This window comes from Crinia signifera, chromosome 1 (assembly GCF_055691185.1).
Source record: "Crinia signifera chromosome 1, ASM5569118v1, whole genome shotgun sequence".
Taxonomy (NCBI): Eukaryota; Metazoa; Chordata; class Amphibia; order Anura; family Myobatrachidae; genus Crinia; species Crinia signifera.
In genome coordinates, this window is record NC_139217.1 from 103,563,383 (window position 1) to 103,584,113 (window position 20,731).

The following is a 20,731-nucleotide window of genomic DNA, read 5'->3' on the forward strand; positions in this document are numbered from 1 at the left end:
CAATAAATATAGATGAACGCATACTGTAGGTTCACTTGATGCATCTAGAATCTAAATACATATGTTAATACGCTTAACAAGCAATCTATTAATAAAGTTTGTGTGGTGGTGTTTCTCACCTACACCTTGACAAAGGTGCGTGCCAGCCCTGAAACGTTGTTTTTTTTGGTCACTTAACACAGTCTTTTGAAATTCCTGCTAAGTGCCGCTGTCTGTTACTGTTTTGTTTACCCATCCTATCCGGATGGCACCAGGGGTAGTTGCACATGAATGAGGAGTGCCGGACCGCCACACAAACGTTATATTATATATTCTGTAACCTGATGACAAATTACTAAATTTGAAACGTTGTTATAGCCCTGGCTACTGTCATATTTATTTAAATTAAGCCAGGAGTGCCTCACCTCCTGTCTCGATATATATATATGCCAAAGTTAAGGATGTAATTATTCTCGCACGCGCTCTGGAAAAGGAGGTCTGGTCACATTAAAAAGGGGTGTGGTCACAAATAAAGGGGGCGTGGTCACATTGTCAGATACACATGCCCCATACAGTGGCAGATACACATTGCCCCCCATTGCCAGATACACATTGCCCCTCAGTGCCAGATACACATTGCCCCCCAGTGCCAGATACACATTGCCCCCCCAGTGCCAGATACACATTGCCCCCCCAGTGCCAGATACACATTGCCCCCCAGTTCCAGATTCACATTGCCCCCCCCCCCCCCCCGTGCCATATTCACATTGTCCCCCCCCAGTGCCAGATTCACATTGCCCCCCAGTGCCAGATACACATTGCCCCCAAGTGCCAGATACACATTGCCCCTCAGTGCCAGTGAAGCTTCCCCCTCCCCTTCACTCCCCTTCCCTTCCCTCACCTCTTAATTATATTTAGAATCTCAGTGGTGACTCAATCTCAGCGGTGTCAGTCCCGCTGGCCAGAGATGGATGGTGCAGATAGATCCCTGCAGGGCTGCGGTGGGCGCTGGGCAAAAGTACTGTACGGACGGCTGCACAGTACTTACGTCCGGCGGCGATCTATCTGCAGCATCTGGCCAGTGGAACTAAAAGTCAGCCACCGCTGAGTCTCTATGCCTTCCCCCTGGCCGGCGCTGTATCCCACGATGTTGCATAAGGTAAAGGCAGTGTGCAGACACTAGTCTGCACACTCTTATTACTTAAAAAAATAATAATAATACTCACAGTGGAGACGTGCCCACTTCGACCTTTGTATGTATATATATATATATATATATATATATACGGTACTCTTTACCTAGAAGGGCGCCCGTCGTGGTGATCGTGGGTACATTTATGTCTGGCCGCGACGCGACCGACGCGATGCCCGCGATTTCCCATTGAAACCCATGTTAAACATGGAAATCGCGTCGGTCGCGTCGCGGCCGTCCATAAATGTACCCGCGACTTCCCATAGGAATCAATGTTAAATGGCCCGACCGACGCGATTTTACTGTTAAATGCCTCAACGGACCCGATTTGGCCATAGGAATCAATGTTAAATGGGCTACAGAGCCCAAATAGGCACAATTAACCCTTAAATGTCCCCCCAAATTTTTAACGCCACCCCACGATCCACGCCAACCCGAAGCGTGGCGAGCGCAGCGAGCCCACGAGGGGCGGCGGTACGCGTCCTCCGACCTTTTCATGCCCTACTATCCACGTCGGCGTGGAGTTGAGAATAGAATAGTGTGGCGAGCGCAGCGAGCCACCGAGCCCGGAGCGTGGCGAGCGCAGCGAGCCCCGCGAGGGGACGCGGATACCTTCACAGTTATACGCGTCCCCTCGCGGGCTTCACAGGTGTCCGTGGCGACGCGGACACCTGTGAAGCCCGCGAGGGGACGCGTTTACCTGTGAAGGTATCCGCGTCCCCTCGCGGGGCTCGCTGCGCTCGCCACGCTTCGGGCTCGGTGGCTCGCTGCGCTCGCCACACTATTCTATTCTCAACTCCACGCCGACGTGGATAGTAGGGCATGAAAAGGTCGGAGGACGCGTACCGCCGCCCCTCGCGGGCTCGCTGCGCTTGCCACGCTTCGGGTTGGCGTGGATCGTGGGGTGGCGTTAAAAATTTGGGGGGACATTTAAGGGTTAATTGTGCCTATTTGGGCTTTGTAGCCCATTTAACATTGATTCCTATGGCCAAATCGCGGGCATTGAGGCATTTTACATGAAAATCGCGCTCAATCAGCCTTTTTAACATTGTTCCCTATGGGAAAATCGCGGTCATCGCGGGTAGCAGATTTTTATGTACCCGCGATTTACCCGCGATGCCCGCGATTTTTACCCCCGACGCCCGCGATTCCAATCGCTGGCGCCCTTCTAGGTAAAGAGTACCATATATGCCTTTGCACTCTTTGGCTGGAGGGAGGAGTGTGCATATATATCATCCGATACTCTCAGTGCTGATACATGGTTGGCACTGCAGCCCAAAGTCTGCAGCCACCACTGGAAGGTAAGTACATCTGCAGCTACTATTTTCCCATCCAGGCCCTTGCATATGCCAACCTCTTTGCCATTTTCCACCCTATACTATGTCCTTTGCATTTTTCCTATGCCAGCCCCCTGCCATTTCCAGGCATATATAATTAGTTGAAAGTATTTACACAAATAGAGACACACCCATGAGCAGACCACCCAACCAGAACACTTGTCACGCCCCCCACATTATTATGTGCTGGCCATAACCCCTATTATTGTGCATAATAGGCCCTTGATAATTTTCAGCTCCAGGCCTATCTTGACCTTAATCTGGCACTTCTATAGAAGCATTGGGGAAATAGGGTGAGAATCAGAAAGTGAGAGATTTTTGCCTTCCAAGCCCCCCCCCCCCCCCCTCCCCTCGCCATATTCAATGTTCATGGCAAAATCCTCGCTGTCTGATTCACTTGAATGGCGAGGTTTGCCATAATTCAGCAAACCCACTGGATTTTGTTGCAAGCACCGCCATTTTGATGGCCATAAGTGCTGTTTCCACCTCGCTGAAAAGAACCAGCGAGGTGGAAACAGAGAGTGAAGGGGGGGGGGCAGTTAAATACTGACGGCAAGCTATGACGGTGAGAAATTGGCAGAAATTCAGCAAGAGAATTGGCAGAAATATATAAAAGACCCTCATCAACCAAGCCAAACCTATTTTATTAACCATACTAACTAATACAACAACCTCACTAAATTTAGTATACCGATGGTTGACGGAATGTCTAGGTCGATAGGCAATTGGATAACACCAAAAGGTCGACATGAGTTTTTTTGAGGATGTTTTAATTTTTTTCACCACTTTTTCATACTAATGGGTGTGGTAAGACCGTACACTACACTAATGGGGTGTGGTAAGAATGTCCGACGATCGAGATCCCACCATTGGAATTCCAGCTGCTGGTACTCCGACAGGGTAGCGAGTGCAAAAAAGCCCCATTGGGAGCTTGCTGCACTTGCCACACTGCACTTGCCACAGATTAAAGCCCCTGTTGGTCGGTATCCCGGCTGTTGGGCAGTTGGACATTTGGGATTTTGACGTCGGTATACTAACCGTCGAGATCACAACTGTCGGCCAGTCATCCAGAACCCACACTAATTAGGCTCCATGTGCTCAGGTATCCACCTTGACACCAAAAAAACATGAAAAACTCATGCCGACATTTTGATATGTCGACCTTTTCCATGTCGACCTTGAGCTGACCTTTTGTCAGTATCAGCCTTGTCTATGTCAACCTTTTGCTGTTGATCTAATGACTGTTGATTGCATTGCCTTTGAGATATACCATACCCACCAAGTTCACCAAAACTTTGCCTAGTTATTACTGAGAACCACCATCCACTATGGTAGTAAATAGCAAAATGCAAATCTAGTATTAACATACATCTTAATAAATTTTTCATTTACTTTTCAACATGTTTTAACAAATTAGCATTTTAATATCATTTCAAATACACTTTCCTTCTACATTTACTATAAAATGTACCTCTCCCCAGGCTGCAGGTGGTGGCTCTACTGGTGGATAATACTTTGGTATGTCCCATGCTACTTCAGCCATGAACCATTTGAAGTCTTTGCACTTGAGGTGTTTGCGAAGCTCCTTTTGAGAAGACAGGTCTCCAGTAGAGAGGTGCCGGTATTCCGGTCTCCGCTGGTATATATACTCTGCGTACTCATCCATCCATGTCTCCGCCACGCGTTTCAGGTTCTAATATAAAAGAATTATACATCTGTTATAAGCATAGTTCTTATCAAATATTTCATTCAGCATTGTTCATCAAGTAATTATGACCTTTGTGTGATACAGTCAGATTAATGGCTCAATTAGTTTATTAAACGAAAAAGTACTAAAATATAACTGCACTGCTGGGATTAATGAGACTCAAATTAATCAAGAACAGGCAAAAGCATTAATCAGACTGCTTTTCTCTTAATCTTTCATTGTTTTAGGTGACAGCTATACTTTTTATAAGATGGTTAAGATGTTGAAGGTTACATTCAATTTAGTGTGTTACAGTACTTTCAATTTACTTTCAGGAAAAAAACTTTTGAAAGTCCTGTTATTAGTAGAATGTTTTATTTATACGGTGCCTTATGGGTTTTGTAGCACTGTGACACAATAGGATGATTATAGGCAAGTTCACTCACACACTGCAAATACAGATGGTCAAATGTAATAGGGTGTGAGAATCAGAAAGTGATTTTGGGAGAGTTTTCCCATTTTTTTTTAAAGCGGCAATGTTACACGGCAAAATCAGCCTTTCTTTTTCAATGTAAATGATTGCCACGTTACATTTGTCCCAGAACTCCCTTATTACAGTTCCCAAGTAACATAGGGGGTTATGCTGCTTGGTACGGTGGGACCGTATACGGGCAGATCGGTTTTTTTTTTTATCTGCACATGCGTAGCTTTCGCGATGCGCATGTGCGGTGACCTCACACCGCTCACCGACGGGTCTCTCCATGCGAAAAAACCTGTCTGCAAGAGCACGGTCATTGTGGGCGGCAAGTGGGCGTTTTTAGGGGAGCGGCCGGAATGAGGAAAACTGGGCGTACACGGGGGTGTGCACACAAAATGCATAGTGCCACAACCGCCTCGTGCATTTTGGCCCAAAAACAGGCGCCAAAGATAGCTCCAGACCACCCCTAGAGATACCGTATGAGAGCGGACGCCTGGGTCTGCTAATTAACGCTGATTACTACACCTGAATGTAATAAGCAATGCTGCAGGCTATTAAGTGAAAACCATTATTTCACTACCTGCAAGCCACACACAGCCCTCAAACACATTGGAACCTTATCTTTCTACACTTCTCAACATGTAAAGGTTGGTTTAATTTTAGGTAATATTCATTCTAAGACCTGCTTATATATGTCAAGGTAGTTATTTTATAACCATCTACACCTAATCAGAAAGTGTTTTTGTATACTTTGTATACTTTAAAAAGCAGGACACTCAATTCACAGAAGTCGTGTCAACTTTTTCACTGTAGCACAAGCATACCAGTTTTTTCTTAGGAAACACACACAAAAACCACTTCTAAGAGCAACAATGTTGTTTTTGGACTCAATTTCTTCTTGCACTGTGGCGTACGCTCAGATATACGGAAGGTGTCGGTGTGAAAACGGACGAGATCCGTCCATGCACTTTGGTGTACGCTCTGATGTACGCCAGGTATTGGTGGCTAAGAGGGAGATCCGTCCATACACGGTAGCGTACGCTCAAGTGTACGCCACTCCCCATTATCGGTGTTTGTGACCATCCGTGTGTGGCTGTTCTGTGGGTGGACTTTTGCTCACCGTGAGCATACAGAAAACGTACGGTGAGACCGACCGTACGTACGTTTCACTGACCTAACGAGAATAAGGCCCATAGTTAGGTAGACATTTACTGGTCATCTCACGGCTCGGTTACTGCAATGTTCTCCTCCCTGGCCTCGCTTCCAACTTTCTCCTCTGCAATCTGTCCTTAACTCCGCAGCCAGGCTCATCTTCCTCTCATGACGCTCCGCTTCAGCCACTCCCCTTCAACAAAATCTGCACTGGCTCCCATTCCCCGACAGAAGCCTCCTCACACTCACATGGCCATCTATCATACCACTGCTCCTTACATCTCCAACCTTATCTCCATTCATACTCCCTCCTGACCTCTTCGGTCGACTCTCCGCCACCCTGATCACTGCTTCCCATGCTAAAGTTCAGGACTTTGCCTGTGCTGCACCCCTTCAGTGGAATCCACTCCCTCGCTCCATTAGACTCTTCCCGACCTTGCAAAGCTTCAAACGGGCACAGAAAACTCACTTATTCATCAAAGCATACCCTTCCGATGCATAACTTAGTCCTGAGGCTTGTCCTCTGACCCCTGCCAAATGCGTTGACCATCTCTTCCTGCTTACATCCTGCAATCAACCCACCTCCCACCAGCTTGCACCTCATGTAATCTGTTGCCCCTTCCTACTAGATTGTAAGCTCATCAGAGCAGGGCCCTCTTCCCTCCTGTTGTTTAAGCCCTCTTCTCTTCACATTTCACTCACAGCTCGCCCATACTCAAACACTCAGTGACCATCTTTGTCCACCAGCCCCTAGTAGCATGTTGATCACGTCCTCACTACTTACATTTAAACTGTAATGTGTATTGGACTGTGGCATTAATTTTACCTGTAATCTATTTCTGTTATTTATTTACTGTAATGTTAAGTTTTGTCTCCCTGTACTGTTACTTTGTACAGTGCTGCAAAACACTTGTAGCACCTTATAAATAAAATAATAATAATAGTAACCATAACAAAGTTAAAGAGAGTAGATACAAAGAGGGAAAATAACTGTAAATCAGAAATACTGAAACATAAGTGGATAACATTAACTCCAATCAATAAATGTCCACAATAATGCATGTTGTCCTTATCTACTTGCTGGAACACTGGTGTATTCATTACTGATTTTGTTACACCTGACTACCTGGAGGGCCACCGGACCCAATGCTTAGTACCATGGTGGAGTGACCAATACTGTGCAGATGTGGCCAGATACAAGGGTATACCCTAAACTATCAGCCCCACCATTTCCCTAAATACTTATAAATAGCAAAATTGCAGTAAATTGAGAAAACTTAAACTACAGATTTTAATACTTATAATTTATGGCCGACTGTGTGGACATAAATCCTAAGCTAAACACCATGATTACACGATGATGAGCCTGTTTTATGTGGATGTCTGGAGCTGTAACTCCATCTGATTCATTCTATTGGATACATTTACTGAAGTGTTAGTTTTTAAAAGTTATAGAGGGAGGGCAGCAGTACAGTCCAAAGTTCAAATAGGGGAGCCACACCCACTGCTACCAACAGTCATCCATTGGCAGTTCCAGGGGTAGAGCTGCAGCACAGTCCAAAGTTCAAATAGGGGAGCCACACCCACTAACAGTGAGTCAGTTTGGGATGACTGTTGGTAACAGTGGGTGTGGCTCTCTTATTTGAACTTTCGACCATGCTGCAGCCCTTCCACCGGAGCTCCCAATGGATGTTGCCCACAGCAACCCATAACATTCCAGCTATTATCCTCTAGAAGGTGCTAGATAAATGATAAGTAGAATCTGACTGCATCCTCTTTGCACTGCACATGACAACATATGCTGGGGGTCACGAAGTAGCATGGACACTGGTATAGCACTGGATTGCTTAGAAAGGATCAACCATAGGCCCTTGCAGTAAATGGAGCACTAAGAATAAACAAGAACATACCAATAATTAAGCAAATGGACCAGGGATGATAAACAGAGTTCCAACTATTGACTAAACCTACTAATTTACTTGGCTGATTATTTCAGAAAGGTGCCATTAGCAACAGATATACATTGAATATCTGGCTAATCATAAATACAGTTTCAGGGGAAGTCAATCAGCCACCATCCAGGATTTTTTTTTTAAATCCGGTTCCTCTTCTTTCCTTGCAGTCTTAGGTTAGTTGTATATTTTACCTGTAACCATTTATTCTGAAAGGTACACTATGGGGGATATTTAATTAGCAAGTCCTTCAATAACTTATTTTTCACTTATATATGTATTAGCATATTTGTATTAATTAGTATTTGAATATATTTTTGTTACTTTTTTAAAATAACTTTTTAATAAAATATGATGATATTCTGCCTCTGTTGCTTAGCTTTCTAAAGGGGCCTAGACACTAGATCGCTTAGAATGCTCAGCAAGATCACTCCGCACACACGATGTGCCATCGCTGTGTGCTAAGCGATCTGTCAGGGCCAGTATTCTCTGCTGTGACCCCGGCGATTAACTAGATTTATCCGGCATGCTGGGTATTAATCACTAAGCAATATCGATGTGTGATGCCGTGCATCACTATCGTTATGTCCCTACACACAAAGTGATGTAGGGGCATGTCCTAAGAGAATCTAGTGAGATTGCTTAGAAAATGCCCAGGAATCGCTACGTCCTAGGCCCCTTAAGCACTTGCAGCAATGGTGTTCTATAGCTTTTCAATATCTGATCTTGAAGCTTTCTGAGTAAAATTTGGTCTTGACCCCCACAACCTTTATATCTTGCAAAACTGACAAAAATATGCTCACGTGTTTGAAGAGTTACCTACGGTATAATAAACACTGCAGGATTCGCATTGATTTGGATGTTCATTTGTTATATGTTAGATTAAAAAATGTGTTCTATGCACCAACAATGCTCAATCATTTATCTGCATGTCAGTTTTGTAACATCTTATACTTTTTGACAGCTGGAACAGGGGAGGGAATGGGCAGCTAACTGTACGATGAGTACAGGAAGTCTTTCCACTAAATTTTGAAACATGCTTTGGGGGATTTGCATTTAATTTTTTGTATATTCTGTTTTTAATGAGTATAATCAAATAAAAGTTAAAACATGTCTATACCATTAAGTATGAATGTAATAATGGCAAATTACCTTTCTAGTTCTCAAAAAACTAACAGTAGTCTCAGAGCCCTGGATACTTGCATAGACTTTTACTGTATATTAAAATAATCTTCAACATATAAAACTAAGAAGTAAAGGAGGGTAGAGAGAAGGGGTATGAAAGGAAAGGGTAGGTAGAAGAGAGGGTGGGTATCGGAGTGGGCGTCGAACGAGAGCGAAATTGGTAAGAGCCAAGTGGCTTTCCCTTATGGTGTTACTGCTGCAACGCCAGTTTTTGTAAGCCTCGGAGGATTTATACTCTAGCCAAGGGAGCCAGACCTTCACAAAGTCCACCAGTTTGTCTTTTGAGGTGAGGAGGGCATCTTCCATATTTTGGTAGTGATCTATTTTAGAGAACCATAAATTCCTTGTGGGTGGGTTAGTGGATTTCCACATTGAAGGAATCACTGCCCAGGCAGCGTTAGCTAGATGATGTATCAACGAGGTCGACAGTGTCATAGTCAAATGTTTGATCAGCCAAAATTTAAATAAAAAATTAAATATATATTCATGTGCAGTAAGCACATGAAAAAAATAGCATGTCCCTTCACAGAAAAAAAATAAAATGTAAATAATAATAATAAAAAATAAAATTGTATTTTAAAAGATCACCGTTCAGTTCACCATAAAAAGATGACGATTGCTACACGGTGACACACGGCGAAAATCACTTAGAAAGCAATTCGCCACCTGATCATTGAATACACTCACGGCAAATCACATTGAAAAACCCATTGAAAAACCACAGCGAATTATGGCGATTATCATACTGGAATTGTTCGTCATTCACTGTTCGCCATCGGCGAATATTGCATGTTGAATAGGGCAAATCAGTTTTTCAGTAAAAAGATTCACCTTAGAGCACGAAAATATCACACATTCGCCGTAAAACATGGCGAATCAGCCTCATTGAATACTGCCCTTAAAGTATATTAGCAGTTGGTGTAAATAACCCCTTCTCATTGGACAATTCCACCACTAGGACATATACAATTATATTTGTTAGAAATATCAGTGTTTCCCAAAGTTTGCAATTACAGTACAGGTTGTAAGGATATCTATTTTTGAGCACAAGTGACTTAATTAGTAACTCAGTTAATTTGATTTAACCTTCTGGGCTCAAGCATGGATATTCATAAAACATGGACTGCAATGGCGTAGCTTGGGAACCTCTGCTCTACATCATTCTGAAAGTACATAATCTGGAAATGTTTCGTCAATCGAATGACAAAGTCAAACTCACAACTTGTGTTGTCTTTAAAAATTTCTTAATAGCGCTTTGCCCCATCAAACAAAATTAATAAAACACCATTTGAAAACGCTCACTAAAACCAGCATAGACAGCATTTATTGCATCTGGGATGATTAATCACTGGCAGTACACCATATTTTAATTTTACTGACACGTACATCTGAGAAAATCACACCTTAGCTTGCATTGCTATCAGAATATGTCATGATGCACTTTATAGTTTCAGCTCCTATAATTTGATTAATAGCACACATTTATTTTAACCTGTTAACAAGGCTGTTTATGTTCTCCACAAAGCTGGATTTATTTATGGCGCAATACTCTAGAGTTATCAGCCTTTCCTACTCCAGCTTTCAGGTATAGATTGGCTGCTTTTAGCTCATTTGTAGAAAGCAAAGGTTTCACTGTCCATCAATAACTTCAATCTCTAGGGAGAAGTAAAGTTGGAAAAAAATAAAAAAGAAACGAACTAAAATAAAATCATGAATTTTATTTTAGAATCCTCAAGAAGTCTGTATATTTAAGACTTAAAAGTTTAGATGCTGATATCATACATTATTCAAGCATAATATGGATCATAATAAAAAGTTGCTGGACAATGGGCAAGGATGCACGCATCAAGACTTATTAATAAGGAAGCAAATTGTAAGAATTTGTCCAGTTTAACAAATTAGTTAAAAGAATTTTGAAAGTATGAATTTATATGAGCTCAATAAAAAACTGTAATAAATGAATAATCGTAAATGTGCAGTTTATAGGGAAGCAGTAAATTCCATGCCAATCATTAAAGAAAATGATTAGCACATCCATCAGGAACACAATGTGGCTTCCAATAAATGCTATTGTTGCCCCCACTCACTACTGACTGCCTGTGGTTGCATTCTACAGAGGGCTGAAGGAACTAATTCTGAGGTGGGAGTAAATAAAAAAATAAAAAAAAAAAAATGCAGAGAGTAACTTTGCCCCTGGAATAACCATATTGCAATGCTAGGAGGGTGCAAATATTTTCATTTTTATTTTTTTACATGAAGGTTTAACCCCTTCACTGGTAATCCCGAGAATTTTCCGGGCTATGCCTTAATGCCCAGACTGGCAAGCCCGGAAAATTCTCAGGATTGCCAGTGTTTAGCGCCGGGCAGCGCTGCTGAGTTCATCACTGAACTCAGCTGGCTTCAGTACTGCCCTGCTTACTCTCCTCTGCCACGCCTCCGCCTCATCCTGCCCCCCTCCCCCCCCGACCCCGTCTGTTGTATTACAGCCTGCGGCACCAGCTTATGACTAACCGGATTGCCACATGCATTGACGGGGCGCCGGGGCACAGGGCCGGGCAGTGGCTGATGGACGTTCAGCGGCACTGGCCGGACCCGGGGACACTGGTGGTTTTTGTTGTAGGGAGCGCTCCCCAGAAAAAAAACTCGCCCAGTGGGGAGCACTCGATAAAAAAAACCACCACTGAAGGGGTTAATATTGGCTGCTTTTGCTCTTGGAGATAGATAAATGGGGTATTCAATATGTGACAATATTTCCCCATAAGGGAAATAATCGTCACTCACCTATTCAATGCTGCCAGCATTAAAGGGTGTCAGATACGACACCCTTTAACAGTCGGTTCTGTTTTGTTGAAAACGGATGCGGATTGTCGAATTCACAGCTGTTTTCGCTGATCCATGGACTTTCCAACACTTGAGTTATACCCCTTTCACACCAGCCAAAATTCCAGATTTGGTCCCAGGAACCACACAGCTCTAGCACTGGTATGACCAAGGTGCCGGGATTTTAACCCTGCTAGCTAGCAGGGTTGCTCCCGGGACCTTCACGGGTTGCTGGCTGGTGTGAAAGCTACTCACCCGGCTCCCAGGCTTGAATGCTGGGTGCCCCTCCCGCCGCTGCCCGCCACTTTCCATTACAGGGGCAGTGCTGGGGACAAAGCAGCAGGTCCCCTCCTCCCGCCACTGCATGTCGCTGCCATCACAGGGGGACAACTGGTGACCTGGGGATGTAGCTGCTGGTCCCCCCACCCCTCCTGCCACTGCCCATTGCTGCTGTCACTGGGGGACTGCTGGGGACCTGGAGATGGAGCTGCCAGTCCCTGACTGCTGCCCCACTGCTGTGGACACAGACCTGCTGGGTTCCCCCTCACATCAGGAAATGCAGGGACTAGGCTGGTGTGAAAGGGGCCAACCAGGGAATGTCCCTGCATGATCTGGGACCGTATTCCTGAGTAAGTCCCTTTTCTGGTGTGAAAGGGGTATTACTGTCAGATGAAATGAAATAGACCGGAATTCCGACTGTCATTGAATCCCCCCCCCCCCCCAAAGTGAAAAGAGATAAAGCATCACCTATTCAGCACCTAACTTTCTTATTACATACTGTGGCCCGTATTCTAATTAACTTGCAAGGGCAAATTCCTTCTCAAATGGACAAAACCATGTGCACTGCAGGGGGGGGCAGAAGTAACATGTGCAAAGAGAGTTAGATTTGGGTGAGTTATTTTGTTTCTGTGCACGGTAAATACTGACTGCTTTTTTTTTACGCTGCCATTTGGAACTCACTGTGAAGTAAAACCCCACCCGAAGCTGGGCACCTGGCCTGAAGCATGGCAAGCAAAGCAAATGCTCATGTGCTCAGGTGTCAACACTGACACCCATAAAATGTAAAAAACTCATATTGACCTTTTGCTTGTCTGGACCTTTTTTCAATGTTACCTACCACAAGATAACCTATTGTCAGTGTTAATCTAATGCACGTTGACCTACTGTACTGGACAAGGTCTATCTTCAGATCCACTCCCATGTGACTTACTTCTCCTGCGTCCTGTCTCGTGCATTTTAAATCAACTTGATGGATAGCTGACTAAAGAGACGGAGTTCACTTTCTGCTTCTCCAGTGAGGAAAAGCAGATACTGGCAGTTAGAGGTGGTGATATCAGCACTGATCAAGACCGGTAACAGTTAATGGCCTCGGTACTTGTGTATTATCACGGTGCCCATGATGTTCATCTTAGTACATCGCATGCAATATAACCGCATGTGCTCCGATCCGATTTTTAATTGTACAAGCACCCTAATGGGTGCTTTCAATGTTAAATGCACCCCCATTGTCAACGCCACCCCCACTATCAACGCCAATCCGAAGCGTGGCGAGCGAACCTGCAGGGGGCGGTGGTAAGCGTCCTCCGACCTTTTCATACCCCCACTTCACATGTATTCCGCGGCCGCTCGCCACGGTTCGGGCTCGTACTCCGCGTCCGCTCGCCACGCTTCGGTCTCGGTGGCTCACTGCGCTCACCACACTATCTAAAATCAACTCCACGTGACGGAAAAATCGCATGCCATCGCATACCTTATTTATTGGTATGCGATGCGATGGGCGCCGTGATAATACACAAGTACCATGGCCTCTCTTAGAAGCATGTAAAACACTTACTAAGGGGCAGATTTATTAAGCTCGGTGAAGTGATAAAGTGTCTGTTTTTTATCACCGGCCAATCAGTTCCTAACTGTGAAGTTACAGGCTTGGTTTGAAAAATGACAGGTAGGAGCTGATTGGCCGGTGATAGAAACCAGACACTTTATCACTTCACCAAGCTTAATAAATCTACCCTACATTTCCACATTGCCTATGGCAGCTCCAAAGACCCAGGTGCAGCACCAATATTGTATCCGGATCTTAGCACTAGCAGGCTGCAGTAAGAAATCCCTTTATTACAATACATACTGAGAAGCGGTATGTACAGAGATTTCTCTGGATGGTACTTCATCTCGCTCCACTTTATCTTAATCCAAATCTTGATAACTATTCCCCATAGCTTCTCTAAAAAAATTGTTATTGTATCTTCCTGAACATTCTGTATTCCACCTGTTGTCTAGATCAGATCAAACATCTACTGGATTGAAGCTAATGATCGATTCATAAAGCTTTACTCTGGTGCATACGCTGGGTGCGAGCAGCCATGGCGAACTACTAGTTTGCCGTCCCGTTTGCACGTAGCAGTGTGGGTGGCGGGCGACAGCTATGGGTTGCGCCCATTGGAACGCACAGTGTTTCATGGGTGTTCCCATGAAAACACTGGGCTTTCCCATGGAAATGAAGCAGTGATGCAGGTGCCAGGGGCGGGCAGCTGACGTCAGTGGATGTCAGCTGCCCACCCTGTTCCCATACAGGGAACACACAAAGCTAAGACACCAGAGAGTGTCTTAGTTTTGTGTACTCCTTCCAAACCCACACTCAAGGCAGCGAATTGATGTTTATGCAAATCATCCATTCACAACCGCACAAGGAACTCGCCGAGCGAGGGGGGTGGGCAGCTGTGCGAGCAGCGGGCGGCAATTAATCCACACACGGCTGCGAAATTCACAGAATTGCGTGTGGACCAGAATAAGGTCCATAGTTTGATCTTCCAATAAATTATCAATTCTCATTTGGTAGGAAAGGGAGAAACGATTTTTTTTATAAGAATCTAATGCACAAGTTACAGTTCTGCTGATATATATTTAGGAAAATCATTTGCGCAGGTCACAGATACTAGTCCATTCTGAGAGGAGGCAATCATAGCAAAGTTGAACCCATTTGTAATCACAACTATGGAGTTTATTTAAAATGGCAATGCTTTTGTTTGCAGGAGGGGGCCAAGTGCCTGTTGTTAAATTCTATATTAAATCTTTGCTTTTCTATTGTGCATAACACTGATCAGAAGTCCTAGCTATTATAACCTTGCACTTCATAAACACCCCTATATGTAGTAACATCCAAGTTCTACATTTATTTCATTTTGAACACGTGTTTCATTGCAGTGTTACCTGACTTTAACTCCCACTAATTAGTATGATTAGTCGCTAGTTTAAAATGTATTTTTTTTTAAGAAACACAATATTGTAATTTAAGGATTATCTATACAGCATATTGTTGTTTTCTAAACCAATAGGTGTGCAACCAACTCTGACAGTATAATACAATCAGTAAGGTAATTAACCACTTAAGTGATATGCCCGGAAATCTTCCAGGGCCAGCTGTACTGCTGGGGCTGGCCACCCAGGAAAATTTCCAAGCGACTTAAATCCTGAATTCCCTTGGTACCGCCAGCACTAATCGCGGCACCCAGAATTCCAATTTGGCCGGGGGGGGGGGGGGGCAGGCTTAACTGTGTAATGCTTTATGTTGATTCCCGGGCACCACAAGGTGACCCCACTGGTAACCCGCTCTTCAATCCCTCTCTGCACTCCTCCCCCTGCAATCTTCACAATTTAAAAACAAACCCTCCATGGTGTATTTTTTTTTAAATCCTGTCACTGAAGGGGTTAAGGTGGGTAATTTTCTCTATTTTCTTCTAATTTCCCAGGAGACAGGTAGACAACAGCTTCCCATCATGGCCATTATATTGCACCTCATATCAGTCATACTGTCCAAACATAAGGTGTGAGATGGCAGAGCTGGTGGAAACATAGTCAAACATTTCTGTGTCTCAAGTGAACAACTGCTTCTGAGATTCATTGCCAACTTCTCGATGTATATCATGATAGTGTCATGTCACAGACAGATGCTCAAATTAAACAGCAATCCAGCAAGCTGGTGGCATAATTTTATCCCAGGAGGCAAGATAAAAATGGTGTCCCCCCTACCTCCCCCCCCCCCCCCCCACACACACACACACACTGCCTTATATAAAAATATGTATGCATGTGTGTATGTTTATTATATTTAAAATAAAGAGAATGTGATGTCTATGGTCCTGCTAGAAGGGGGAATAGAAGCGATATCAACGTATTTCAATTAACTGATTCAGACTTGCAAGGGAGGAGAGGTGCCCCCTTGGCAGCAGGAGCCCAGTGGTAGATGACTCCATTGCCTACCAGAGTTACATAATGTTATCATCATACACCCTGACAAGAAGGCAATGAATTTTAGCTGCTGCTGTCTTATATATGAACCTAATTTAGACTTGATTGCAGGGGGAATTTGTTCTAAAAATGGACAAAACCATGCTGCACTGCAAGTGGGGCAAATGTAACATGGGCAGAGAGAGTTACATTTGGTTGAATTATTTTGTTTCTGTGCAGGGTAAATACTGGCTGCTTTATTATTACACATATTTAAATTTCAACACACCTCACCCAAAACTAACTCTCTCTGCACCTGTTGCATCAGCCTCACCTGCAGTGCATCATGGTTTTGCCCATTTTGAGAACAAGTTTGATTTGCAATCAGGTCTGGATACCTTGAGGAAGCGATAGTGAAACGATCGTCGGTAGCCAGAATAGGGTGAATGTGTGTAGTTAGTCAGCCCTGTTGTGCCACATAGGGATTAGATCAGTTAGCAGCGTTAAAGGAAATTGTAAATGTCAGACCATTGTGTAGTAATGCCAAAGTGTTAAGACTAGCTGGCAGAAACACGAGCAGGCAGCAAACTCCGGGAGCACGTACATCGTGTTACCCGGAACCTGCTTAGACAGACGGCGGCGCAACATTAAGTGCGACCGCAGCGTGTAACTGCCAGAGTCTAACAGGTAGCCGGGAGCAAACTCTGGGAACTCAGCAAACTCCGGGAACACACATACGGTGTTACCCGGAATCTGCCTAGACAGACGGCGGCGCAACACCTAGTGCGACCGCAGCGTGTAACTGTCTCAGTCCGGCGGATAGCCGGGAGGGAGAGAGGACTCTGTTTGCATTTGACACGGAGATCCTCTGGCTACCGTAGGCAGCGTGTAGAAACTGTTATAATCCCAACGTGCTGTCTGTACACTGTATTAATTACTACTAGATACCGGCGATACACACAACGCATTACCCGGTGATCTTCATTAATATTGTCACGATCCCTTTAACCCTGCGGAGGAAGAAGGAACAGTGTGCATAGACACACGGATCCCTAGACCTTCCTAGCAGGGGCTAAGGAAAGCATTACTGTGTGCCAAAGGGAGACATATACTTATGGTGTGTCAGTTACAGGCACCCTTTGTTCAGTAAATAATAAAAATTCGGAGGTGTGTGAACTTCATGATTACTGTGCACTTGTCTGAAATACCCTTATACAGAGATCTTACAACTGGAAATGGTGAGTGGGGCCGTGAAAACGTATCACATACCATAATGCATATTACACATAAAATCACACACCGTAATGCCCATTACACATTATACCACACACCATAATGCCCATTACACATTATACCAAAACTGTAATGCCCATTATACATAAGCCACACACCATAATGCCCATTACACATAATACTAAACACCGTAATGCCAATTACACATAATATCACATGCCGTAATGCCCATTACACATGTTACACACCGTAATGCCCATTACAGATAATATTACACATTGTAATGTCCATTACACATATTACATACCGTAATGCCTATTACGTAATGCCCCGTCACCATGGAGAGGCGTCTTGCGTCTCCATGGTGACGGGGCGAGAGGTGGATGTATACTGATGACGTGGGGAAGTTCTGGTCGGAAGTGTGGATTACGTGCACTGGGTGATGGGGATATAAGGTCAGTGTTTTTAATTTGGTGTTATGCCTGATGACGAATTAATGAAATTTGAAATGTTGCAAGAGATTGCCCTGTCGGAGTAACTTTACAGCTGTCGGGCGATAAGGGCCACGAGGGTTAAGCTGTTGTCATCACCCAGCCCCTCTAGGATATCGATAAGTACTGTACCCTACTCTTTGTGAACCGTAATGATGTTTTAAGGCTCTGAAGATGAAGTACTAAAGTCTTTTTTGCATTCTAAATGGTGGTGTGCTGGTTCTTGTGTGCTATGCCGTGATTGGATTGGATCCTGTGGAATATATATATATATATATATATATATATATATATATATATATATATATATATAGTATATACAGGCGCTGATGACAGTGGCGTCGCACCTGCCACCATAACACAGAATTTGCTGCTGCGTGGCTCACTGTCCCTCCTCCACTACTCCCAGCACACACCGCGGTGGCTGGAGAAGGTGGGACAGAGTGAGATGTGACGGCGAGCACTGAGCCGCCTGCTGCCCACGTCACCGCATGCGTCATGTGGGGGTGTGCCGCGTCTCGCCAGGCGGACGTGATAAACAGTAAGCTCCGCCTGACATCATTAACAGGGCAGCTGGAGGCGGCCGTGGTGATCCGGCGAGCTATGTATGCGGGCCTGTGGCGAAAAGTATGTAAAGAGTGGATTGTCGCCCAGCCCCAGCTCAGTGGCGTAACTATAAATTTTGCTCCCCCCAAAAATAATTGTAGCACCCCCTCTTCTGAGTGCCAACACAGGGAAATAAAAAAAAAATGAAATAAAAAATTAAATATAGGTATCAATATATAGATATCTAACTATACAGATGAAAAATGACACCTGTGTTTTTCATAGTTAACAGGGGATATACACACACACACACTGTAACACACTGTGTGTGACACTCACCCCCTCTGGAACACCCGTTATGCTCCATGCTGCTTAGGCTCCAGAGAGTCCACCCTGTAAACAAAGTCTCACGAGTCATGCTGGAAGTAAGGGACAGTCTGCAAACTACTTGCCACTAAGTGTAATCCAGAGTGTTTGAATACACTTGTAAAGTGGAAAATAGTTTACAGACTATCCCTTAATCCAGTGTGTGACACTGTGAGCTCTAGCAGACCTGAGAGGACATGCAGGGACTGGAGACAGAAGAAATCAGCGCAGCTCCGTGACCCCAGCGCCCTCTCTTATCCTGCACAGCAGGAGAGAAGGCAAGTCAGGGAGAGCGCCTCGCAGACCCCCTTCGGTCCTGGCTCCTCCAAGCCAGCGCGGGGGTGGCGGCATGCTAAATACGCCACTGCTGAACGTAATGATGCTGCCCCTAGGCATAGGCTGCTGCCCTAGGCAATTGCCTAGCCTGCCTATGCCTAGGGCCGGCCCTGCATATGGGGAGAATATACATACTCCACACAGTTAGAGCGATGGTGGGAATTGAACCCATGACTTCAGTGCTGTGAGGTGGTAATGCTAATCATTACACCATACGTACTGAAATTTTTCATTCTAATGAAAAATGATAACTGTGCAAGCAAACCCTAAGATTTAGGTGGTTTCCGAGAAGCCAGGAGTGGTGACTACATAGTTGCTTACTTTTTTCCTGTCTTCTCTCAGGGAGAACAGCAGAGAGGAGTCACTGGTCACACCATTGGGGGGGACAGACTGTCAGTCTCTCGGCCATGCACCTAAGTGCCATGATTTGTGGGTCCAGGACAAGGGGTGGGAATTGGACATTGCTCCCAAGTGCCTGTAAGTCACTCGGCCATGCACCTAAGTGCCATGATTTGTGGGTCCAGGACAAGGGGTGGGAATTGGACATTGCTCCCAAGTGCCTGTAAGTCACTCGGCCATGCACCTAAGTGCCATGATTTGTGGGTCCAGGACAAGGGGTGGGAATTGGACATTGCACCCAAGTGCCTGTAAGTCACTCAACCGTGCACCCAAGTGCCGTGATTTGTGGGTCCGGGACAAGGGTTGGGAATTGGACATTGCATGTCCCGGGTTACAGAAAATCCTCCAACACCACCACCATTAGAATTAGCTAACATTAATGCAAGTTGCTTCATTAACAGGAGTTACATTCTCACATCAATTTACTCCTCAGCCTTGGCGTAAATTGCGCAATTTATCCATTTACAAGCGGTATGAACTTAGAGACTATTTATTCCTAATTTTTTATCTCCATGGATAAACTTAGTATACAAAATTTCTTCTCCTACAGTACTCCTACAGTACTTAAACTATCTTTGACAGCACCAAATCCTTTGGTTAACTGCCACGCTGATACTTCCAGTGTCATCTGCTGATGCAGCTATGTTTATGTACCCTGTACATGTCCTTTATTGTATTCAACTGTAAGTAAATGTTTTGCTTATTCATTTATGTACTCTGTAATTGGGCGCTGTTGATCCTTTGTGGCGCCATATAGTATAAATAAAGGATAATAATAATAATAATAATAATACATTTCTTATGAGGAGAGAAGCTCTTGTTGGAGTATAAACACCTCACAATATGAAAGTTAAGGTGACCGTACACACTGACATATCACAATCATCCAATACTAGATAAAATATATTAGAAAACTGAATCTCAATCTCAATCACCAACAGTGATCCTTGATCATGCTTTTGAAAAATTTGATATACTCAGATATGTAACACAGCAAATAATAAGATAATCCTTTCCAAGTAATTACAATAGTCATTAGAGGTGTGATGTCTAAACACTTTAATGCTATTTAATAATTATTCTAAAAGGTATCAAAAGTTGCCACTTCCAGCACACAGATGCTGGATTCATCTGACCTTGACAACTTGTATGAATTCTTACACGTTTGTTCAAAGATTCAAATTTCTTTTTTAAAAGTAATAACAGTAAAATGTCTTCTGAGAATGAATATCTAAGAGTCTGAAAGGAACGCAGTGAAGCTCTAAAGCAGTGGTTCCCAATGTCCTTTTCTCTCCCGTACCCCTTGATTAGGCTTTTCATTTGTGACACCCCCTCCTTTTAATTTGAAATATTC

General features: G+C 44.2%; 1 protein-coding gene across 1 annotated transcript in view; it reads right to left on the reverse strand.

Annotated features, from left to right (window-relative positions):
* The window catches only part of GALNTL6 (polypeptide N-acetylgalactosaminyltransferase like 6), a 1,179,186-nt gene that overhangs the window by 76,602 nt on the left and 1,081,853 nt on the right, over positions 1–20,731 (reverse strand). The window contains exon 9 of the mRNA XM_083170927.1: positions 3,980–4,201. Within this exon, the coding sequence (XP_083027053.1) occupies positions 3,980–4,201 (222 nt within the window). The remainder of the gene's footprint in view (positions 1–3,979; positions 4,202–20,731) is intronic.